Source organism: Suricata suricatta, chromosome 1, assembly GCF_006229205.1.
Source record: "Suricata suricatta isolate VVHF042 chromosome 1, meerkat_22Aug2017_6uvM2_HiC, whole genome shotgun sequence".
Taxonomy (NCBI): Eukaryota; Metazoa; Chordata; class Mammalia; order Carnivora; family Herpestidae; genus Suricata; species Suricata suricatta.
Genome location: NC_043700.1, coordinates 110,013,036 through 110,039,222, shown reverse-complemented (window position 1 = coordinate 110,039,222; position 26,187 = coordinate 110,013,036). Strand labels below are relative to the sequence as shown.

Here is a 26,187-nt window from a genome sequence, read left to right as displayed (position 1 = left end):
CCAGGCACCCCGAAGAGATTGTTTTTAATCCTCACACCCACTGGGTGGAAAAAAAAAAGATTCTCTTTTTGGTGGTACATCACTATGGAAATACTCTCTGTGTCATTTGGCCTCAATCCAGTAGTCATATTTTTCACATGCCTTTCAGATCCTTAATGACCCTATATGGTGTCCATGCCAATGAACACATGGTACATGGGATTATTACTGATCTTAAAGATAATTTTAGAAAAGATAAGTTATCTGACAAGTAATAAATTATCAGAGTAGTTTATCTTAGTGCATAAAAGTAATTTTTTAAGTTAGCAAATGACCTAAATGACCTCTATTTCTTCTCTTTTATGATTAAGAGACCTAGAAACCAGTTACCCCCACCCCCTCAATTCTTTTCCCTGCTAGTCCTGAGCTTTCCACATCTGACTGGGTGGCTGATACAAGGATTTTCCAAGTCCCTAGCTAAGAAATAGAAGACAATGACAATACTAACTTTGACCCTGTGTATAAAGCACATGACTGTAGGCAGAGACAATGTGGTTTTCTACCAGAGATGTGTTCTTGGTAATGTTGTCTTAGAGACGAAGGGGTAACATAGCACAAGGCAACAATTTCTCAGAACAGTGGTTCTCTCCTTAGCCTGACTACTTAACTACATTTTGTGGTGTGTGTGTGTGGGGAGGAATCTTTACTTTTGAATGGTGAATATGACAGGGGCAGTGAGAGTGCCATCTACTAGGAGCTGATATTAAGTAGCACTTCTATATCCTATGATCAACAGTGAGTTTAATCAACACTTTTAGCCTTTCAGTTTTGTATCGCATGTATCATATAACACAGAGCAACATCTAAAGTGATCTTTAATGAAAGTGTAATGAGTTGAAAATGGTGTCTTTTATCTTCTTTATCTATATGTGATGGACAGAGTAATGGGTTAGGAATCAATGAGGAAAGCAGAATTGTAATTTTGGATCTGCCTTTTACTGGCTATGTGATTTTTGCAAAATTGCTTCATTGTTCTTATTGTTTGAAATGATGCTTGGATGGGATGATCTTTAAAATTCCTTTTACCCTAATGATTTTAATCTATAGAAAACATAATGACCATAGGATGGTTAAAATTTGTGGTTTGCTGGTAAATATAACTACCTGACTTTAAAAAAAAAGAACAAGGGTGCCTGGGTGGCTCAGTTGGTTGAGCATCCGGCTTCAGCTCAGGTCATGATCTCACGGTTTGTGGGTTCCAGCCCCGCATTGGGCTCTGTGCTGACTGCTAGCTCAGAGCTTGGAGCCTGCTTTGGATTCTGTGTCTCTTTCTCTGAACCTCCCCTGCTCATGCTGTCTCTCTCTGTCTCTCAAAAATAAATTAAAAACAAACAAACAAACAAAAGAACAAAAAGAAAGTCACAATTTTTGATGTTTGCCATTTCTATGGTGTAAATACTCCTGCTGTGGCCAATTTTAAGCTACCAGTGCAAGGTCATTGCACATAGAGTTGGGAAGAAACAGGTATATTCAGCTGCTTCCAGCAATAGAAGCCAGTTTGGGCACACTGTAAGCCTTAAAATACTAAGTTATTCTACCTTAAAGGACCGAAAGGTACGGTAATGTAGTTGAGAAAGAAGTAATAATAATGGGAAACAAAAACAAATTTCCAGAGTTAATGAGAAAATTAATGCACGGATTGTCTCAACGTTTAATGCTTTTAAAGGTTTTCAAAGAATGGTAGCCCATGTACTGTTTTTAAAAAAGTCACAGATCTATAAAAAGATAGTAATATCTTCAAAAGCTATATCTTTTAGAGTGGCAAGATATAATATTTAGAATCTGATCTAATGCTTTAAATGCATTTGTTATAGCTCTAAGATTAGTTTTAAGCCACATCAGGACAGTGTTTTAACCTCCACCACCCAGAGGATTAATATATAATATCCAGGATTGTTGGCAATATGGTGCCTTGGTACTCATCCATGCACTGCTTACTGGTCACAATGAGCATTAGAACAGAACAGGATTATTGCAATGCTGCAGAGAATGCAAACTAAAAATGTGTCCTCTGAAAGGGAGGAGGGAATGTCAACCCAAGGAGACACGAGGCCTGGAAGTCATGGTAGAAGCTACAAATATCACAATCTATCTAAAGAATACTGAATTTGTCAAGATCCAAGTTTAGTCTTCATGTGACAAGCATCTATCATAAGGCATTAACAAGAAAATTACTCAAAGATATAAATACATGAAACTTAAATATATATGGCCAAGTTTCAAAATAGCTTATTTATAATGTGTACTATTTCTAATATTAAATGAGATAAAACTGGATGACAAACCTTAACGTCTGTTAAGCAATTGCTAGTGTCAGACAATTAAGGTTTATAACACTTCTCTATTAGCTTTCCACATAAGATCTAAGGTGGTAGTTGTGAATGCCCAAACAAAAATCCATCATAAATATTCTTGTTTTGCTTCTACTCTTTGGCTTAATGAATGTTTACCAAGAAAACTGCAATATTTAGTTAATGATAGATACATATGGAACCATCATGTACACTCATGAGATGACTATTCATGATTCTGATACAGTGAAACATCCACCAACCCTATAGCAGGCAAGGCAGTATTCCTGTAGAGTGGATTTTGCCAGATGAAACTGCTGCTTAAGGTCTTTTAGAGAGAATGTACCATACTTAAAAATACATAAATATTTATCTACTTATTGGGAGAATGCAAGCAGGGGAGGGGGAGGAAGAGGAGGACAGAGGATCTGAAGTGGCCTCCATGCTGACAGGCTGATAGCAGCGAGCCTGGCGTGGGGCTCGAACTCAAGAACGTGGGAGCATGACCTGAACCGAAGTTGGGATGCTCAACTGACTGAGCCACCTAGGTGCCCCTGTATCATACTTAAAAAAATGTTTTGTTAAAGTTTTTATTCATTTTCTTTGAGTGAGAGAGAAGGAGATGGAGAGAGAGAGAATGCACAAACAGGGGGAAGGGTAAGAGAGGGAAAGGGAGTGTGGGGAGAATCCCAAGCAGTCTCCGCGCTGTCAGAGCAGAGCCCGATGAGGGGTTCTAACTCGTGAACAAAGAGATCATGACCTGAGCCAAGATCAAGAGTTGAATACTTGACTGACTGAGCCACCCAGGTGCCCCTAGAGGCTGTACCATAGTTTTGATATTAATCTATAAAGAAGTTGACCCTTGAACAGCATGAGTTTGTGCAGTCTAATTATATGTGGATTTTTTTCGATACAGTACAATACTGTAAATGTATTTTCTTTATGCTTTTCTTAACATCTTCTCTTCTCTAGCTTACTCTATTGTAAGAATACAGAATATAATACATATAGTACATGGAAAATGTGTTAGTTGATTGTATGATATTTGTAAGACTTCTGGTTAACAGTAGGCAGTCAAAAGTTGTAAATAGATTTTCAATTATGTGGGGGTCAGTGCCTCTAACCCCCATGTAGTTGGAGAGTCAACTGTATTTTTATGTAACTATTTAGAGGAGGAAATAGGAGTCAAACAAAGACCTAGCACCATCCATGCTTTCCAAGTTTGAAAGAATTCATTGTTCTCATTTTTAAATAGTCAGATGAACACATGCCTTAAAACCTGTTCTAATTTTGGGACTTACCCCAGTCATTCCATTGAATGCCTCCATCTGTCCACAAAAGATTTGTTTTTCTTCACTTGGAATATCAGGACAATCTCTCCTGTACCTTCCTTGATTTGGTGGGAGGTCTTTTTTTTTTTTTTTTAGTCATTTCATGGAGCAAAGAGTTCTTCGAGACTGTCACACTGTAGTCAATAGAAATTTCCTACCAGTTTCTGACATCAAGGAATTTGTTTATTTCTTTAAACTTGGTTAAGTATTAGACATATTTAAGGTTCTTTTTTAATTTAGCATTTCTATACTCTGGAAAGGGGATGCAACTAACTTAATTTACTCTGGTGTTGGAAGTTATTTCTTTCAACTTTTATGATTATAGAGTTTTAGAGCTGGGTAGAGCATTAGAGATTTGTTTTTCACTCAGTGAATTGAGATTTGTTTTTTTTTTTTTTTTTTTTTACAAATTATCAGGTACCAGATAAGTTTGGCACTTGAAAAAAATTACCTGGTTTTTCTTCTATCCATATAGATTCTAAAATCTTTAAGCAAGAGATTCAATTCAAGTTTACGCTTAACAAGCATCGCCAGTGTAGTGGGTTGCTGAATACAAAAAGAGGTATTTAAATTATGGTCTTTGACCTCAAGGAGCTCATATTTTGATATGGGTCCCAAAAGTGAACAGATAATTGCAAAATGATCCAATAAGTCTATTATTAGAAGTATGAATGGAATGTTTTGACAGTTTTAAGGCTTTTAACGTAGTATGGGGAAGTCCGAGAAGGCTGGAGATGCTACTGGTGCTGGACTATGAAGGATTCATGAGTGTGTGTGTTTGTGTAGCCGGTCGTGGTGGTAAGGGCGTTCCAGACAGAGAGAAAGAGACTGCTGTTGCCAGAAACAAACAGCGCTGATAGTGGCAGTGTAGGGGTCAGTGAGATATTACAAAGGTCCTCTATAAGTCATGGGTCATATAGGTTTAATTCAACAAATAGTTGTTGAGGTCAACTTGTTGAAACTATCTGGCACCAAAAAACATGCCCTTCATGTAAACATGGCAGTGATTGTATGCTCTTTCTTATTTTACTTTTGAGAATATTAAATATTCATAATTTGAAAATAAGCCAAAATGTATCAAGTTTTAAGAAAGATCAAATGCAAAATTGTGATGGAGGTTAGCTCTCCTCAACACTCAGGTCTTCATCATCCCTACTGCCTACGAGTCCCTTCAGTCAAATCCTCACCCCTCCATCCTTTTCTGCTTTCTCAGTAAGATAAATCTAAACCTCAGAATCACCCCTTTCGAATGAGTATCAGTGCTGTTTATGACTATGAAGTCAGATAAGTCATCAAAGATTAAAGGAAAAGGCAGGGGGACTTAATGATATTTCTCTTACCATGGTAGATGATGACCTCAAAATGCTATTAGGGAACCAGTGGTAAAATTTTATTATTCTCACATTTTTTTTCTTTGTATTTTATGTATGGGTCACAGAATGATATAACCACCAGTTATGTCAGTGTCTTGCATTTAATAGGTATTTAAAACATATTTGGTGAATTTCTAAGTATAATTCAATTAAGTAAAACAAATAAAATGACATAGCCTCTAGGAGAACTTGATATCCACACACAAAATGAAGTTGGATACCTATCTCACTCCTTATGCAAACATTAAATCAAAGTGCTTGGGAGGGATTAATGGGGCATGACTGCTAATAGGTATGGGATTTCATTTTTGGAGAATAAAAATGTTCTGGAATTAGTCAGAAGTGATGATTGCACAATTTTGTGAATATACTAAAAACCACTAACTTGTTGAATTGTACATTTTAAAACGGTAAATTTTATGGTATGTAAATTATATCTCAATAAAAAGTAGGTGCAAAAAACCAAAACAAATAGCAACAATAAAACCAAAGCCAGAGAGTTGAATTAAGGCTCTTATTCAAATGTTCTATACCTAGGTAGTCCTAACACTGACGAGGAATAAAAGATGAAACAACCCCACTTTTTAGTTAAAATAAGGTAACCAAGAAAGGTACTATATTTCAATAACCAAGAAAGGTACTATATTTCAATAATTCAGATGCATACTTTTTCACATTTCTGAATGGGAATGTGTCTTTTAATTGATGCTATGTCCAGTTTATTTGGCTGCATTTTTTTTTCTTTATGGTACATAAAATTGTGATAGGTCTTAGATTCAATGAAGTACAGTACTCAATTTTTAGAATAATGTGGCAGAGACTGCTAATTGTACTTCAATATGTGTTCTCCTCTTCCCACATAGTAATCATAACTTTAATAATAATAATACATGGGCGTGCCTGGATGGCTCAGTTGGTTAAGTGTCCGACTTCGGCCTAAGTCATGAACTCACGTTCCTGAGTTCGAGCCCTGTGTCAGGCTCTGTGCTGACAGCTCAGAGCCTGGAGCCTGCTTCAGATTCTGTGTCTTCCTCTCCCTCTCTGCTCTTCCCCCACTCATGCTCTGGCTCTCTCTCTCAAAAATAAATAAACTTTAAAAAATTAAAAAAATAATGCATGCTTAATACATTTTAAAAATAATTAAAACAAAAAAAAATCAAAATTTTTACCTGGGTAAATGACTGCCCAGCCAAAGATTATATCCCCAGTTTTCCTTATAACTAGGTGTGGCCACAGGTGTGCGTTCTGGCCAATGGTATATCAGCACAAGTAATATGTGCAACTTATGTTTGTGCCTTAAAGAGAAAGAAAGTTTTCTTTCTTATTTCCTCCTTTCCTGTATCTTTCCTTCCCTCCTCTGCACCTTCCCCCTCCTTCATTCCTTCCTTCTAAACGGCGTGAGCTAAGCAACCATCTTGATCCATGAGACAGAAACCACCTGTGAGGGGGGTAGAGCAACGTGAGAAGATCCCTGAGATCCTAATGATTATGAAGCTAATATACTAGCCATAGACTCATTATGCAGACTTTTATGTGAGACATACAATTCTGGTTTGTTTAAGTTACTCTTTTTTTTTTTAAGTCACTCTCTGCTACAGGATCTGAATAAATGTTCTATCTAACGTGAATGGCTTCTGACTTTAATTTTTCTATAAGTAAATTATTATTACTTTCTTCAATGGGCTAGTTCTTTTCCTAAGCAACACACACACACACACACGTGTCTGGGCCAAAAAGTAGTTACGAAATATAGCATTTACTTATAAGGAATATATTGCAAATAGCTTTTTACTTTTCATTACCATGGAAAGATGACCGTAACCCCCATTCAGTCCATGTTTCTAAATAATACCTTTGTTAGATCTGTCTGTTCAGTGCAATGGGAGACAGCTTTTTCAGTGCAATTGAGATTTCTTGATAATGCTAAATCTGCCTTGTCAGCTGAATTCCTCTGGCTTTGCGCTGCACTGTGGTAAAAATACATGATCGGATTTCACTGTTAAGAAAATTCTTTCAGCAAGACATGTACAGTCAAGTTTTTTGCCTGGGTAGTTGAGCATGTGGGTTATGAGATTAAAAAAAAATGTTTCATGACAAAACTTCATGGAAACGCAACAATCTGGAAGTCTAGTTCTGTCGAGTGGAAAGACTGTGAAGAGTTGTGCTGTTGGGGGCTGGTATCACTCTGTCCTTTTGACAATCACACTCCTGGTTCTTCTCTTCATATTTGAGGAGACGGGACAGTGAGGAGGCCTGTTGGCTTGATCTTATTGATGCCGCCATCTAGGATACAGATTCTTGGATATTTCATCTTCACAAGATGAGCTGCAAACTGGAAGAAAAAAAGGTCAAATTTATAGAGGATATACAAAATCTGTATTTCTCCAATCCCAATTTTTTCCTCAAGCTGTGAAAGACAAAACTACTTTTTTCTTTTATTATTATTTTTTTAAGTGTTTGTTTATTTTTGAAACAGAGAGAGACAGAGTAATGAACAAGGGAGGGGCAGAGAGAGAGGGAGACACAGAATCTGAAATAGGCTCCAGGCTCTGAACTGTCGGCACAGAACCCGACGCGGGGCTCAAACCCACAAACCGTGAGATCATGACCTGAACTAAAGTTGGACGCTCAACCGACTGAGCGATCCAGGCACCCCAAAACTACTTTTTTCTTAAGTTTGTTATTTTGAGAGAGAGAGAGAGAGGGAGAGAGAAAATGAGTAGGGGAATAGCAGTGAGAAGGGAGAGAGAGAATTCCAAGCAGATTCTGTGCTGTAGTACACAGCTCTATATGGGGCTCGATCTCACAAATGGTGAGTCATGACCTAAGCCAAATCAAGAGTTGGATGCCTAATCAACTGAGCCAAACAGGCACCCCAAAACAAAACTACTTTAGTAATACTACTGCTGTCATTGTTGTGTCAATGAATCATGAATTGGGTTTTTAATATAAATTAAATAACCATTTGACAGCTCTTTTATGCTTAGGGATAAATATGTCTCTTTAGTTCTCTCTCTTTTTTTTTAATGTTTTATTTATTTTTGATACAGAGAGAGACAGAGCATGAGAGGGGGAGGGGCGGAGAGAGAAGGAGACACAGAAGCAGGCTGCAGGCTCTGAGCTAGCTGTCAGCACAGAGCCTGACGTGGGGCTCGAACCCACAAACATGAGATCTGACCTGAGTCGAAGTCAGAGGCTCAACCGACTAAGCCACCCAGGCCCCCCACTTTAGTTCTCTTTTAAACTTGTTGGGATAGGCAATAAATATACATGGTAAATATTCAAACAGTATAAAAAGTATACCATGAGAAGTAAATTCCTCCTACTTCTTTTCTCAGTTTCCCTTTCTAGAGGTCATTAATATCACTATTTTTCATGTATCCTTCCAGTGATAGTCGATACATTCTCAAATCTATATTGAACAGTTTCTGACATTACTGTCAACTTCTTAGTTACTGCAATTCCATGTATAATGTCCCAGAGAGGGCCAATAACCTTGTTGTAACATCTTTCTGGAGCCACTCTGATAAGCAGTTTGAGACCATAAACTTGCAATGAGTTTTAGGGACTGATATAAGACATCTTCTAGATGGTTAGCAAAATAGGACTTTGAAAAGTTATCAAAGACACAGGTGCCTGGGTGACTCAGTCAGTTTAGCATCTGAATATTGATTTCAGCTCATATCATGATCTTGTGGATTGAGCCCCCCACTAGGCTTGGGATTCAATCCCTCTCTCTCTCTGCCCCCCCTCAAAATAAATAAATAAACATTCAAAAAAGTTATCAAGACATATACACACACCCCCTTGACTTGGTCCAGGTCTACCTATCCAGTGTCATTGGTTATCTTTCTCCATTCCCTCAACCATATGATAAAGCAGTCCTGAACTGCTTGTCAATCCCAATAAAAATGATACCATTTTAGGATTCAGAGTATTTTGGTTGTGTAGGTTGCCCTTTGTTCAGAATAGTTGTCATTTCCCACCAGCTCCAGGATATCTTTTAGTTCCTCCTCAAAAGCGACCTACCTACCCCTACCCCCATTTGCCTAATTTCTACTTATTTCCCTGCTCAGGCAATTTCTTGTCTACACATTAAGTTTCCCTTACGAACCCCTCTTCTCAGGCCTTAAAATTTCTTAGGCAAATCTTTTACTTACCATGTTTATTTAAGTTTCTCATTTAAGAGCCTGCTTTCTCTACCAAACTGTAAACTCCCCTAGGACAGTGACACTGTTCTGTTTCTTTTCATCCCTAGTGCCTGGCACATGACAGGGGCTCAAAATATGCTTGTTAGACTGGACTAAAGTATGACAAATGACATATAACCTGGGGCAAAAGGATGAAGGAAAGAAGGGTTTTCTTGGACTCTGGCTATTCTATTTCCCTTCCTTCCCCTTGGTGGTGTCCTATTCCTCCTCCTTGGGTGTTTGTGTCCTCACGTTCTTTTCAATTACTTTATCATAACCTGATCTCAGATCCTTCAAGAAAGATGAATAATACCTACTGACAGTGCTGCTGGGAGAATCTGAAGCTTAATAGCTGGTAAAGTCTTAAGCCAGCAGCCTAGACCTTATGATTCAACAACTGAGTAGTTTGGTCAGGATCAGTTCAAGGCCTCAACCTCAGGGATTCTGCTTTATTGATCTGGGGCTCAAGTGTGATTTTGTTGTTGTGGTGGTGGCTGTTTTTAACAAACACCACTAGAGGATTCTAAAGCAGGTAGTCCAAGGACATTATTTGGAAAAACAGCATCTAAAGCCAAAATGATAAAGATACCAGCAAGTAGGTGGTATAGATGCTGCTGGACTTGGATCTTTAACAGTCTTCAAAACTACTCACAGAAATGGATCTTAATACTCCTCACTCCACTTGTCTTTTCCCTCATTGTCTGCAGTGCCTAATAGATTTGAATGGCAATTAATGTTTTCAGATCCTGTACTCTTGTAGTCACCTTGAAGGTATCCTTACTAGTACTTAAGGTTGAAGAGAAATAGTGCATCTATATTTCAAAAGGTATCAAGTGAGCTAGACCACTAATGTGAGCTGGTCTTCATGCTATTCTTGCTTATTTTTCTTTGGGCCTCAGTCCTTAGGAGGTGAGGCATTGGATTCATTTGCTCTGAGTCAAGTGCAGGCAGCACGGTTCCTGATACCTTATGATTACTGAAACATCTTTGCTTCATTCTTCCACATGTAGCAATACAATTACCACTTAGGCTGGAATTCTAAGATAAACATGCCATTACTGAAAAGACCTCGGGGATAAGCAGTCTTAGCATTCAGTACTTTCAAAACATTGTAGAAGTCAGAAAACGAGTAAGGAAGGACTGACTAGCGCACATTTAGCTAATCTCTGAAACTATGCTGTAGAGCTGGAGAGAGTTCCCACTGTTATTCTAAGGAGGGACATAACAACTAGGCTGCTGTTGAGCTGGAAATGGTAAAGGCAAAACAGCAGAACTAAGCATTTTGGAACACTTAGGGCGTCGCTAGGCGGGAGGTCTGAGAAGAAAAGTAGAAATGGAATACAAGGAGATGGCAAATGTTTGGGTGTCATAAAAAGCTAGGCTGTGCTTAAGAAAAAGAAAAAGCACCAGTGCTGAGTGTTCAGGTTAAGATCGTGAGTTCTGCTCCTTGGCTTGTGGCTGCAATTATCCGTCTTAAATATCGGCCCCTACCAGTGAAGGCACGACTGCACCTTTCCCCTCCTACCAGGGCAGCAGTTCCTCGTCTCCATCTATTCATTCCTTTCTCAAACACTGTGGCGAGCACCTACCACGCACCAGGCACTGCTGCAGTTTTTGCAGTGTTTATAGACCAGTGGAGGAGGTAGTAACCAACAACAAGTACCATGGCGGTTATGCAAGTGCAGGTCACGCTAAGGGAGCTTTCCCCACTCCCCAGCCCTTACTGATGTGACGGCCACAAGTGTGGATCCAGTCGTGTTCTCTGTAGCTACAGTTTGACAGGCTAGGGAGGACAAAAAGGGCTGTGAATGCACAGGGGTGGTTCACTCGTAAAGAAGCTATTCGGTGGAAGAGAGGAGAAGCAGGCATGGAGTGTTCACGGTTTCATCCATCTTTGACTCTTCACCTGGCGGGGCTCTGGCTGCTTTCAGGAGTTAACACACACACGTTTACTGGACTTCGGCGATGAGGGATCTAGAGTAGCTCACAGCTGCAGCTGAGGGAGAGGCCCGGCCTCAGAGTCACAAACCTAGGCTAGCTGAGCAATATCCTTGGCAGGAGTGGCAGGATATCACACTGGACGGGTGGTTATGGAGCTTTTAGAATCATCTGAGAGCATTTAGTAAACAGTGATACCTAGCCCCCGTACAGATTGGTATTAAGCAGAATTTCTGGGATACAGCTCCGACATTGGGTTTTGTCCTAAAGCTTCCCAGTTGATTCTATTGTGTAGCCAGCATTGAGAATCATTTTACTGGAGAATGGGGTTCATTTGCTGGTCAGGCTTGCCTGAGACCTCAAACTGCAACTTTTACAGGTATAGTCCTGCGTAGGGGGCAAGCCGCTGCGTTAAGAGGCTGTCTTGTTTGTAAGGCTGGAGTTTGTGAGACTAAGTCATATGTGGAGAGAATGGAGTTCTTCAAACTGTACAACCAGCTGAGATGTAAACCCCACGTGGAGTTGGCAGGATCTGGTATTTGCTGGGACAGGATCTGGGACTTGCAGACTGCAGGAGCAGCTGCATTTCTTGTGGGTACTCCCATGTGGAAAGGGCAAAGCTCTCGCATTTTTGCCATTTCTCTGGTTAGCAAGATCTGGTGGTGCTTTTCATTTCTAAGGCTCAGGTAGGTGCACCTCAAAACAGCGCTGAGAGTGGCAGGCTCTTGTGGGTGACGGTCTGTTTTATTTTCTCTATCTTTCATCTTAACTCGGATTAAGAGGCTGGCACATCTGTCCAGCAGAAGTTGAGTTCTATTGTAGGAGGAGAAGGAGTGGAGGAAAGGGATATTTTGGTCTGCCACAGAGTAGTATAGCTTAGTAAGGCCAAGAAAATTAAGGCTGAGTAGATGTAAGTGTTAAAAGGAGCACGGAACAGGATCATGTTGTTTCTCAGGACAAAGGTTTGGGTAGACCCCACAGGCAGCTAAGAAAACTGGAGTTTTTGAGATTCCAGAAGGAGCACATTACAGGACAATTAAGTTTCTTGATGTGAAACTTTGGCCTTGTAGTTTTAAGTTTGTAGTGGGAACCAGATAGTTGCCGGGAATTGATGAACACTGGTGAAGGTCAAACTGCGGTATTTTTCTCTCTCCCATTTTATTTGTCTATTCCTTTCCTTCAAAATACTGCTAAATTTAGGATACGGGAATATTACTTTTGGTTGGACATAGAATTGAATAAGGGAACTGGCAAATTAGCTTGTAATGAACAGCTGTAGTAATTTCATTTTCTTGGTTTTATGGATGTGAGGTTGATGCTGCATTAGTCCTATGTATCCTTTTGACCCTCTTGGAATGCTGAAAATATGGTGTCCATGTAACACTTCTGGCACTGTGTGGTTGGGGTGGAGCTGATACTGCTTGCAAATTATGCACCTGTTCCTAAGTTTGGCGGAAGAACTCAATAAGCATGAGATGAGATGAGAAACAGAATATGGGGTGATTTCTACATCTAGAGTATAGTGTGGCCTGAGGTTAAAAAGAATACAAGTGCTGCCCTTTCCTGATTAAGAAATTTTGAGATCATTAATACAGGCCTTTCTTGATCATTTGAAGGGCTTATCTCTGTGACCCCAATTAGAACCATCAGAGCTGTGACAAGTGGTAGTAGGAGAGAGGTAGGCATGACTTATCTAATACTCCACTAATCTTTTCCCTTGACTATAGAGTCAAATATAATTTTGAAATGTCATTTTTGTTTCAATCCTTGTTGTGTTTCTTCTATAACTGAGATAAGTGTTCTGTCTCTTGCTAGTCTTCTGTATTTAGGTATTTTATAATGAACACAGCTACATTTATTTTCTTAAGAGTATTACATAAGTTTAGTTCCTTTTTTTCTTAAAAAAATTTTTTTTAATGTTTACTTATTTTTGAGAGAGGGAGAGACAGAACATAAGCCAGGTAGGGGCAGAGAGAAAGGGAGACACAAAATCCGAAGCAGGCTCCAGGCTCTGAGCTGTCAGCCCAGAGCCTGAAGCAGGGCTCAAACCCATGAACTATGAGATTATGATCTGAGCCGAAGTCGGATGCTCAATTGACTGAGCCACCCAGGCGCCCGACATAAGTTTACTTTCTTAAATACACTACTTACGGGAACTATTGTACACTTTTAGTAGGAGTGTATATATGGAAAACAGTGTGGAGGTTCCTTAAACAACTAAAAATCAAACTACCATACGATCCAGCGACCCCACTTCTAAACATGTATCCAAAGGAAATAAAATCTGTACCCCCTTGTTCATTGCAGAATGATTCATAATAGTCAAGATACAGAAACAACCTATGTCCACTGATAGATAATGGATAAAGAAAATGTGGGGGCATCTGGGTGGCTCAGTCGGTTAAGTGTCCGACTTCAGCTCAGGTCATGATCTCATAGTTCATTAGTTTGAACCCCGTGTCAGGCTCTGTGCTAACAGCCCAGAGTCTGGAGCCTGCTTTGGATTCTGTGTCTCCCTCTCTCTCTGCCCCACCCCTGCTCCTGCTATCTCTCAAAAATAAATGTTAAAAAAATTGTGCACACACATTGGAATATTATTAAACCATAAAAATGGAAATCCTGCCATTTGGGGTAACATGGGTGAAGCTGGAGGACATTACGCTAAGGGAAATAAACCAGATACATAAAGACAAATACTGCATGATTTCACTTAAATGTGGAATCAAAGATAGTGAAACTCACAGAAGCAGAGAGTAGAATGGTGATTGATAGGAGTGAGAGACTCAGGGAGAGGAGATGGGCAGATGTGTGTCAAAGGGTATAAAGTTTCAATTATGCAAGATGAATAAGTTCTGGAGACCTAATGTACAGCATGGTAATTATGGTTAAGACAAGTATAATAATACTGTATAGTTTACTTGAAATTTGCTAAGAAAAATAAGAAAGAAAATGGTAACTATGTGAGGTGATGGTATGTTAATTGACTTGATTGTGATGATCATTTCATAATGCATACACATATCAAAATGTCAAGTTGTGTGCCCTTTATACAATTTCTATGTGTCAGTCACATCTCATTAATGCTGAAAAAAGATGACTCCATAGGGTGTAAAACTGGTTTTCACAGTAATAACATCTAATAACAATTAGGTAGTGGCTACCTTACACTTTTATTTGACTCACAGAAGTAAAATCAGCAGCAGGGAAAAACCAAAAAGGTGAACTAAGGTCAGAAATCATCTTATACCTTACCACAGGCACTTGTGACAAGTAAGGAGCAGAACAGTCAATTCCAGGGTATTAGTGAGGAATATTATGTGGAATAGCATACTAGAACTGTAACCATACTAGAATATGATTAATTATGCAATAAGAAAAACAATGGGAGCATGTACATCAACAAGCATTATATGGTCTAGGATTTATTAAGTTGAATTAATTAAACTTATTAAATTCATGTTTGTTTTTTAAGGATAACTCTGCTAATGGTGTCTGGCATATTAACAATACATACTATGTTGTATATTAGTCTTTTATTCTTGGAACCAACCTCTGAGATTAGGAAACTAAATGTAAATCTAATTAGGAAATTAGATGGTAAAGATTGGATCTTAAAAAACATTTTTTATCATCTGTTATATAAGGAGATATATACATAATTATAGTTTTTAAATAAATAGTTGTAGTTTTCTTGTTTCAATTTTGTGTTGCCTATATAGTTTGTCTTCATCTCTTCCCATTCTTTCTCTTTACCTTTTTATTAAGAAAAATGTCAAAAATACATATAAAATAGGTAAGAATGGTATATTAAGCCCCTAAGTGCCCAAGTTCAGTTTCAATAATTTCAACTCAGAAAACTTATTTCATTTGTTTCTTCCATCCACTCCTCTCAACCACATCTATTATTTTGATGTAAATCCCATATATTATTTAGTACATAAATATGTATCTTTGAAATAAAATACTTAAAAAACATAACCATAGCATTATCACATCTAGGATATATTAATAATTCTTTAATATAATTATTTAATAAGTGTCCAATTACTTCATAAATGTCATCTTTTCATCCATCCATCATCTACTTATCTATATTCACAATCTGTTTATTTGCATCAGGACCCAAACAAGGCTCACATATTGTGACTGATGGATGTCTTTTACATCTCCTGTAATGTATGTATTTGTTCTATCTCTTCGTTTCTTCGCAGAGAGCCAAAGATTCTCTCTTGAATCCACTCAAATCAGACTTTCGTCTCCATCACACCCTTAAAATACTTTTAAAAAGATCAGCAATAATCTCTCCACTTTGTCACACTGACAAATCCAATTTTTAAGACTCAATTTGAGTCTGACTTGACCCATCAGCATCATCTGACCCATTTGATTATACCTTCCTCTTTTCAAAACTCTCTACTATTGGCCTTCAGTGTATCAATCTTTCCTCGTTTTCGTACCTCATAAGCTGATCTTTCCAGTGTCCTTGGTGGATCTTCCTTGTCTTCTTGACTTCTGTCTCACGGCTATTTTCTGACTTCTCTTCTCCATCTCCATTCATCCCTTAAGTGATTTCATCTAGTCCCATGGCTTTAAGTCCCATCTATACACTGATGACTTTAAATTTATGTCCTTAACCTCTTCCCTGAACTCTAAACTCATGAGTTTCCTCACTATCTCTACTTAGATGTCTTAATAAGCTTTCCAAACTTAACAGTTTCAAAGGAAAACACTTGACTTCTGCTCTATCTCTACTTCTAAACTCCTCCTAAAGTCTTCCCCATCTCAGGAAATGGCAACTTTACTCTTCCAGTTCTTTAAGCAATAAACTTGAATACATATTTCATTTTTCTCCACTACCAAAGTATCATGTAGTCTCTAGCTTTCAAAACATACTCAGGATCTGATCACTTCTCATCACCTCTGCCGTTGCCACACAAGCCCATACAATCATTATTTCTGCCATAGATTACCGCATATTCGCCTAACTGGGCTCTCCTCCTTCCCTCCCTGCCCCAATGGTCTATTTACTATACAACATGAGCGATCCTTTAAAAAATGTCAGATCACATAACCTCTCTTTTCAAAGCACTTTACTTGCCTCTTGGTTTTACCTTTTTTCCCCCCCAAATCTCAAGTCTTTACCATGATCTACAAGATCTTACATAATCTGAATATTTACAAATACTTCCTCCACTCCCTAATCTTCAACCCCGTTCATCCCACCTCCTAGTCCAAACTACCATCACCTCTTATTTAGATTAGCAATAACTTCTTGTCTGACTGCTGCTGTCCTCACCCCCTACAGTCTTTCATTATGTGGTAACCATAATGATTCTATTAAAAGTCAGATCATATAAAACCCTTTGTTCCCCATGTTCTAGTGGCTTTCCATTTCCCACAAAATGAGGACTTCCCTGATGATCTTATAAAGAAAATAAGACATCTAGCACTCTTTCCACTCTATCTTATTTTTTACTTCAGCACTTATAACCCCTTGATATGTATTTACTGACTGTCTCTCTCAAAATATTGTAAGCTTCATGAAAGGACAGAGTTTGTTTTACCTATGACTATTTCTCCAATGCCCGGAACTGTGGCTAATACATAGATAGATAGCATTTGCTCTGATATCTACTGAAGAGCTGATTCATTCATTCAGCAAATACATTTTGAGCATCTATAGTATCAGGATATATTCTGAGCATCTAAAGTGTCAGGAACTATGCTTGGCATTGGTTACACTGCTTTACTGCCAGTGGAAGAGGAAAGGATTTTAGGCAAATAGTAAGGAAATGATCTAATTGGATCTGGTAAGAGTCAAATACTAGTTCTTTTTTCTTATCTAGGAGGGTCTTTTTCAACTCTTGTATAAGTTGAAAGAGGTAAGATAATTTTTAAAAAATAGTGTTTTTGGAGCGCCTAGATGGCTCAGTCAGTTAAGCAGCTGACTTTAGCTCAGGTCATGATTTCACGGTTGGGGAGTTCGAGCCCCATGTCAGGCTCTGTGCTGACAGCTCAGAGCCTGGAGCCTGCTTCAGATTCTGTTCTCCCTCTCTCTCTGCCCCTCTCCTGCTCTTACTCTGTCTCTCTGTCTTTCAAAAATAAATAAATGTTAAAAAATGTTAAAAAAATAAAAAAATGTTTTTAAAAGGCATCTATTTAAGAAAAACACAATTTATACAAACAGTATTGATGACGAAGTTTATAAATATGTAATTAGTAAACTCCGGTGTAATAATTTTGCTGTAGAAGTCCACAGAGCAGTCAGATGAGAGTTAATTTCATTTCCATGGTTTAGGAACAGAAATAGATGAAATAATTTGAAGAGGATGCAATGAAAGTTTCACTTTCTACTCCTGGGCTCCATTCTTGCTGCTTAGCCCCTGTTCTCTCAAGCTTGGCAATTTTTAGTAGTATGTGGACCACTTGAGACATATGTGAAAAACAAGATATGTTAATATTTTCATGTGCAATTATAACTTTCTCTTGTCTTTTTTATGTTCTTATACGTAATTCTAAGAAAATCCCATAGGGATTAAAGGAAGCAGATTTAAATTTTTGAAAGTATACATCGTGAACAGAAATGGCAAGAAAATATTTCCTCAAGGCACATGATATCTCAGCATAATATAAGCCAACTTCTATTTCATTGTTTGCTTTGTTGAAATCCCAGTAACACTGTCCTTCTTCACGTGTCAAAATGGTATTTTCCTTCCTTCCTCTTCCAATTGCCTTTGATCTCTTTTCTTTGTTGATCTCCTCTACCAATCACTTGCACCAAAGCAAATTTTAGTTTATAATGGAGACAATGGATTTTTACAGTTTCTTGAAACAAATTTGTTACACACACATATGTATTTTATATATTTATATATAAAAGTTTTTTATTTAATATATGTTTATTTACTTATTTATTTTGAGAGAGGAGAGAGAGAAGAGAAAGAGAGAGAGAGAGAGAGAGAGAGAGAACACAAACATGAGTGGGGGAAGGGGCAGAGAGGGAGAGAGAGAGAGAATCCCAAGCAGATTCTGCACCCTCAGCACACAGCCTGATGTGGGGCTCCAATCCACAAACAAGATTATGATTTGAACCTAAATTGGGCGTTAATTGGCTTAACTGACTGAGCCACCCAGGTGCCCCTAAGTTATATATTTTTACTGGTCTTCTGACCAGCTGTTGTCGATCCCATCACCTGGAATTTGTCTTCCATTCTAGAATAATGCAATTATTTAAGCTATTAAATTTAATTATAGGAAAGGAAAAAAAACTACCTTTTTTGTGTTATAAAATAGTGTTTATTTCATAAGTAGACGGATTCTGTATATACATATCCTGTTTTAACTCCCTGAATTCTAGTCTGAACCTCTAAGTCATTGAACTGATATTTTTATACTCATGTCCCATTAGCACTACAAACTCAGTTTGTCCAAAACTCAGGACAATCTGTCCAAATCTACTTTATCTTCCTACTTCTGTTAAAGGTATCAGCTACCTTCCCCCAAACTCAACCTGGAAATTCTAAAGTTATCTCTGACTTTTCAAACAAAGCGTTGAAGTTATTTTGGTTTTACTGTGGCACAAAGTAAAATTAGGCACATTCATTTAGGCACAACACTGTGTTAGTTCTGTGATTGTCTTGGATCCATTCCTTCTTTTCCATTCCTCTGCTCCTACTCCATTTTAGATCCTAATTACTCTTGGATTAGTTCCTAAATGGTTCTTGTGTTTTTAGTTTTCCCCTTTCCGTTTGCCTGGCACTCTGCTGCCCACGGCTAGCATTATGGGAGACCCTCAGGAAATTCTGAGATCTCTAACACTGCTGTGTAGGGAGTTTTTCCTTCCTAAAGGCTACTGCCCTTAGGCAAGGCGACTCAAGATCTCTGGAGCCTTTCAGAAGAATAGCTTGCTTGTCCATAGTTAGTGAGGACAGTGTGTAGTGTGAAAAGTTCTTACTGAAAATTTCATTTTGATAATATTAATTCTAATGGTTCTTTGCATTTTGAGGACCAAAGAATTTTTTCAATATAAATTTAGGCTTGCTTATTCTTTATATAAATACATGTACTTCTTTATATGTAAATTAAAGATTAATAAGCATATTGTCTTTTAGTGTCCTGAATAAAGTAAGAGAAGATAGTGATAAGAATGTTACCAGATGCTTTGAATCACATAATAAAGGCAGTGAGGCCATTTCCCCAATGTCCTTTTGGAAGTTGCAGGACTTTGGCTATCCATCTCAGACAAACTCCTGTTTTCTTTTCTCCACAGCCAGGAGAATTTTGCTAACTAGGGGTTTAGGAACTATTTAGACACTGAGAAATTGCAAGCCTGAGAGAAAAGCCCAGTATTAAGGTAGCTTCTGGAAAAACCTAGCATTGAAATAGACTAGGAATGTAGAGAGAGTGAAATTCTTTAACTGGTCTCTGGGTTTTGGTGTTTAAGAATTTCTCTTTTATTGGGATCAAGGGCAGAGGAGAGGGAAGATGTTAAAAGTAATTTGCCACATGACTTTCTACAATACAGCTGATATATCACTTTCCTCCTAAAAAACTTTGAATGGTGCCTCACTGCTAAAATGTAAACTCCTCAGAATAGCATGCAAGGCCAACTATTTCCAGAGTCTTCACCTATCTTTCCAGCCTTGTCTGCAGCTAAAAGGCTCTTTGAAGAAGTCCTATGCTTTCCAATCAGCATGTGCTATTTCCTTTGCCTGGAATGTTTCCTCCTGACTGTGGCTCTCCTTCCAATACATCTCCTTGGTGAAACCCTAGTCATAATTCAAGGTCTAAGGCTATTATCACCTTTTCCAAGAAGCTTTAGGAACCTTTCATTTAACTGGAAGAAACTGTTTCCTTCTCACTGACTTTCTAGAACTTTAATTATTACAAATTTCACATAGCACATGCTATGATCTGCTTTGAATTTTAATTGGTATACATGTCTTATCTTTCTAACTAGATTGCAAGTTTTTTGAGGGAAAGGGACTGTCTTTCTCTTTCCTGTTTCTTCATAATAGTGCCCGTCATACAAGAACTTAATGTTTGTTGTCTTGAATTAAACTAGTATTATTAGTATTCTTTTCTCTTGTTATCCTTTTACTAATTTCTACAAATGTCTACTAATGTCTATAGCAAACTATTATTTCTCATGTGTTCATTCATCAAATACTTTTTGAACATCTACAGTGTGTCAGGAACTATGGTTGGCACTAGTTAAATTGCTTTACTGCCAGTCTTAATTAGTCATTAATACAAACACCAAACAGCTATTGAGTGTGATCTACTTCAAAGGCACTATGCCAGGAGCTGGGAGTACAACAGTGAATATAATATAATATACTTTAATATAATCCTTGTCCTCAATGAGCTTGGAGTTCAGAGAAGTGTAGAGACAATTAAAATTCCATTTGATACATGCTACACAGAGTCATCATTTATAGCTGTAAAAATTGTGCGTTGCTTAAGAGAACCTGGAAAAGGGCTAAGCAGAGCATGAAATCTAGCCCATCCTCTCCTTTCTAAGCTTTGTGTCCTTATATGGTACTGTGTTTCCCGAAAGGAAGGATGGGTTTTGATCTAATGCACACAGAAATTATACATATGATAGCGGTCCCAAGTAAGTAAAATATATTGTATGAGCATGTGAGAAGGGTACTGAATCCCAGACTTGAGAAGTTAAGAGAGTTCCTTGAAGAAATGGTATATAAAGAGTCCTTTAAGACAAATGGTAGTTACCTAGGTGAACAGAAGTGGAAAAAATGTTCCAAGTAGAAATAAGTAAGAAAAGACAGTATATAAGGAACTACAAGTAGTTAATTATGGGTGAGAGAAGAACAGTGAGAGGTAAGCTCGGAAAATGAAGCAGAGTTCAAGTCATGAAGGGCCTTATGCATCATGAGGAGGGTATGCATTTTATTTTGAAGGCAACAGAGGGTCCCAGAGGCATTTGTGACATGGATCAGATTTACATTTCAAAGAGCTCACCCTGGTTGTGGGATTGCAGGCAGGAACAGTAGGAGTTGCAGTGAGTCAGGCATGTGGTATTTGGTGGTCTGAGTTAAGGTGGGGAGTAAGGATGGCAGAATTTCAGACCTGGCTAGCAAGGTGATAAGACAAACAAATAATTTTTTTATGTAATTTGTTGTCAGTCAAGAAGGTGAGATAATTCACTCTTTCATTCAAACAGACTGGGTGGTATGGAGATAGGCATAGATCTTTGTAGTTAGCAGAGTTTCAATCAGGGTTCTGTTGCTGGTTTGCTGTGGGATATTGGGTAAGTCACTTAGCTCTTTTGTTCTTAGTGTCCTTACCTGTTAAATGTGTAATAATAGTATACTTGACTAGGACACTTATGGTGCTGTTGAGAATAGTAAATTAGATATATATTTAAGTGCTTGATTCATAGTAAATACTATAAGCTAGTTTCCTTCTTTCCTCTCTTCTTCTTCAATCCATTAATTGGAGAGTCATTTACAACACCTTGCAATTGTATATAGTTCAAACTTAAATAGCAGATTTGTCCCCAAAGGGAATATAAGGTACGGTTTACAGTATTTATGATGAACTGTATAACAGAGCAGTAATTTATACTAGTAACTCTGACTATTTACTGGGTCACATACATTTAGCAAGCTATGGATCTGCTCTCTCTCTCAAAAGACACATATGTACAACACTTTACAGATAACTTCAATTAGTTCAAAGACCTTCTAAAACTCATGATGGACTCTAGGTTAACAAGTTTTCCTTTAGGGGCACCTAGGTGGCTCAGTTAATACAGTGTCTGACTTCAGCTCAGGTCATGATCTCGCAGTTCCTGAGTTTGAGCCCCATGTGGGACTCTGTGCTGACAGCTCAGAGCCTGGAGCCTGCTTCAGATTCTGTGTCTCCCTCTCTCTCTCTGCTCCTTCCCTGCTCATGTTCTGTCTCTCTTTCTCTCTCTCAAAAAAAAAAAATCATTAACAAAAATTTTAAAAAAATAAAAAAGGAAGTTTTCCTTTATACTAATTCATTTAATTTTTAATTTATGATCATTGATAGTGACCTAGTGTTTATCCATATGGCAATTGGGATCTTTCTGTAAATTTACAGATTAGTATTTAGCAATAGCTTATACTTTCAAACAAGCCCTCTTAGGAACAGCTATGTGGAACTTTTTTGGAAAAGTTTACATTAAGAAAATAGGAGAAAACATTTTTAGACATGACATAAAAGTCTTTTTGAAAACAGTTCTTATTCTAATAGAAAAAAGTCTACTGTTTCATATTAGAGAATAAACCTTTTCTGATAAAATTCCGTCATCTAATACATTATGTATCAGGAGCTTTAATGAGCCTTGTGGTACATTTTCCTTTGACCTGCGATATTTGGGACCAGAATTTGAGCAACAATCATTTATCAACTTCTCTTTGCACTGGACCTCTGAGAACAGTAAACCCATACTGTGTCCCTGCCACTGGCCATGTTATACACAATATACTAAGCTCTGAAGTAATGTATACAATTAAAAACTCAGATTCCAAACAGTTAGGGCTTGATGGATCATAGCCAAGTTCCAACCTCTACAGGTCAAGTGGGAGGGCAACTATGGTTAGTTTCTTTTCAGCCACAGACGTCCTGTGGTATGGAGTAATTAATTAAATGGTGGGTTGTGGAAGGCAGAACAACACATCCTTAGACAAGATAACTTTCATCTTGTGACAGGTCATGAATACAGGTGCCAGAGATCACAAGATTCAGATGGTAGTTTTTCCTGAAAATTGGAAATGAGTTCCCTCTGTCTTTTTAAAAAACTGCTTGTACACATAATACATCTAGTAAAGATGTTTAAACAACAAAGTCTGAGGTGTTTTTAGGCCCCCTTTACTACAACTCCTACACTGCTTTTTACTTCACAAAACCTTTGAAAATCAGTGAGAACAGGACTCTACAGGGCAGGTTTTAGCTGGGTGGTCTTAAAGTAAGCTATCCTCCATCTAACAATCCAGAGCCATACAGAAGAGTTTTCACTGTTACTTGTAAGCCTCATATTATGTCTAGTGTGTTCAAGCCACATTAATATCTAAAATGTTTCCTTATAATCTGCTATGAACCCACAGACCAAAACATTTGCTGACAAGAAAGCAAAGAATAAGCCAGGAAGAAAGGAAGAAAGCCAAGTTTAACCATAGCCAGTGCTTATGGGTCTAACTAGACCAAGAAAGAATTCCTTGCATTTTTGGAACTCATAAAAGAGATTCAGTTCCCATTCTTTGCCAAAATGTTAAAAATGTTATAAAGAGGCCTAACACATTTTCTGATAGGTAAGAGATCTCATTCAAAGTGGTTTAAAAGTAGAACTAGGTAGATATTATCTGAAGCCAGAGAATATGGGGACAACACATGCTGAATTGCTTAAAGACTTTTCAGAGTGAGCATTCTTCCATGGGATGAGAGTGTGGAAGCTTCACTTTACTATAGTACAAACTAACTTCCAACTTACCATCCACAGACCAAATAATACCTTGGCCGCCAGGGGAGTATAAATAAACATAAGTGGACTATTATCTTATTTGAAAAATAGCTGCAATGGCATGCTTTCTTGTTATAAATATAATCATTTTTAGTTGATAACAGATGCCATATTTTAAATTTAATCCTTACTTGTCATGTGTAGAAAGTATCGGACACTTCGACTGTTCAGTCATAGAATCTCCACAAAGATCATCTCTTGTCTAGGTTTCTGAATCAACTGTTATTCAGAAATATATATTTTGCTCTTTTCTGTTTGTTTTATTTTGTTTTGCAGGAAAGAATAATAGCTTTAATAGCACACATGGCTTATTATTGCCACTGGCTCTTATGTTCTCAGATGAGTATTTCTTTTGATGATAAAAGAAAAGCACTGATTTATGCCAAGAATATAACATTTTGAGGGAAAGACAAGCTGTTCCTAATATTTTCCAAAGAGTTGACAAAACAGAGTGAAATGCAAAGATTCTTTTAACTTCTTTCTTAGATAACCTTGTGAATAGGATACACTGGCAGGGATGAAATTTTAGTGGTCTTATAACCACAAAATATAATGTGGGGAGATAATTACAAAATCTATGTGTTTCAGTGACTAACACAACAATATGATGTTTAAAGTTTTTTTTTTTTTTTTTTTAAAGGACTCACTAAAGGTAGAGAAACACCAATTGGAGTTTCATTCTGTTCTTGTCCATGTTGTTGGCCATTTTCCAGTCTGGCAGCCATCAGTAGCTCTACAGCAGGATTTTACTACATTCTCTCCCCAGAGGGGAGAAACAAGTAACCCCGTAGCACATTAAAGCATGCTACTCTGCTATTATTATTTTCCTTAAACATTATAGTTTACTTCTAGGAAAAAGGTGGACGCACATTGGTATTCTGTCTAGAAGAGATACATGAGACTTTGACCTTAGGTTGGGAGTGGGATAGTGTGAGTAATGGCTGCTGTACTAAAACCATACATTTCCTCTTAGGTGATGTTTAAGTAATATTAAGAAATCAAAATTTTCTTTCAATCTGAGAAATCTGATCAAGGAAATAACAACGTTGTTCCTTCTTGTGAGTTCATTTAATCCAAAATTTGGCTGGTGGACTACTCTCTGCTTCCCCCTATTGATCAGAATAGTTACTGCTTTAATTCTTAGATGATTCACGAGCTCTCTAAGATTAATTCAGCACATTTTGATTTTGGAAGAGCTATCTTTTATGATGCTTTCTGTACAGATCATGTTGGCATTTTTCCCCCCTCTATACCTAGGAAATCGGATTCCAGTGTAGCAATCGAAGATGCAGTTTCTCATGTGAATTTTAAAAGGATGATTATCTCTGCAGTGATAAGAATGGGACCTTTTCATCTTCTTCATTTCAAATGTTACATGAAGTCTGAAATGACTTTGCCCTTGTTTTGATACAGAGGTCCTCCTACTCCCATTAACCCTACCAACACTTGCAGTCTGCATCTGTTTGGCTTGTCAAGTTAACTCAGCCACAGAGCAGCGTGGATCAGCGCAAAATCTGACCCACCCTTGGAGCATTAGTGCACAGTTTAGAGACTCAGGAATCCACTTCACTCACTTAAGACAATCTGACATTCTCTGATGCTGGTACAACATTGCCCTCAGAATACCTGGATGTGTTGGATTATATAATAGCTTACTGCTTTATTTAACCTGTAGCATAAGGTGATTTAAAGATTACCTGACAAGTGAGATTCAGTAGGACGTGGTACGGGGAGCCTCTACATGGTACCTTAATTAAACTAAGATCTTTGTAGTCCTCCTTTTTTGCCCTGTTCAAGGGAAAAGCAATATTTTAGCCTGATAAGAAATGGCAGATACTGAAGGTTTCCTGGTGTATTTTTAAAAAAGTTTTTAATGTTTATTTATTTTTTTGAAAGAGAGAGAGACATATACACAGAGTGAGTGGGGGAGGGGCAGAGAGAGAGAGAGGTTGACACAGAATCCCAACCAGACTCCAGGCTCTGAGCTGTCAGCACACAGCCCGACATGGGGACTCAAACCCATGAGACATGAGATCATGACCTGAGTCGAAGTCGGACGCTTAACCGACTGAGCCACCCAGGTGTCCCAGTTTCTTGGCATATTTAATGCGGAAGCTAGGCCAAATACAAAAAGCCTTATGCAGTGGTAATTACAAAGAAATCAATAAATTGCTAATACACTGTAATTACAGGAAATAGTGAACACATAAATAAATAAAATGCGATCCGGTATCTTCCAATTACAGTCACTCAGGTACAAAAATAAGCTGTAATTCTCAGATCTGTTTTGCCTTCTCCTATTTCATTGTAGACAATATGTTCAATACACTTGGCCATTACAGAGTAAATCCTTCATTTCTGTATTACAAAAGACATTCTGGTTCTAATTTGTATGTCAAAACGGGTGATTTTAATACTGTCACTCACTAGACAAGCGGCTCACTTTTCTCTCTTGCTAGGTATTAAATTAAACATTGAGAGCCCTTTTCTTTATTGAGCTATACATACTCTATT

At 37.9% G+C, this 26,187-nt stretch overlaps 1 protein-coding gene across 4 annotated transcripts in view; it reads right to left on the bottom strand.

The window, feature by feature from the left end:
* Positions 1-6,757: 6,757 nt before the first annotated feature.
* Positions 6,758-26,187, bottom strand: part of TBCK (TBC1 domain containing kinase) — a 192,911-nt gene continuing 173,481 nt past the window's right edge. For 3 of the 4 annotated variants that reach the window (XM_029942283.1, XM_029942274.1, XM_029942290.1), the window contains exon 26: positions 6,758-7,366. In XM_029942283.1, coding sequence (XP_029798143.1) covers positions 7,256-7,366 — 111 coding nt within the window. In that variant the 3' untranslated portion in view covers positions 6,758-7,255. Of the gene's footprint in view, positions 7,367-25,370; positions 25,462-26,187 lie in introns of all 4 variants that reach the window. The other variant, XR_003909882.1, reaches the window with a different exon arrangement.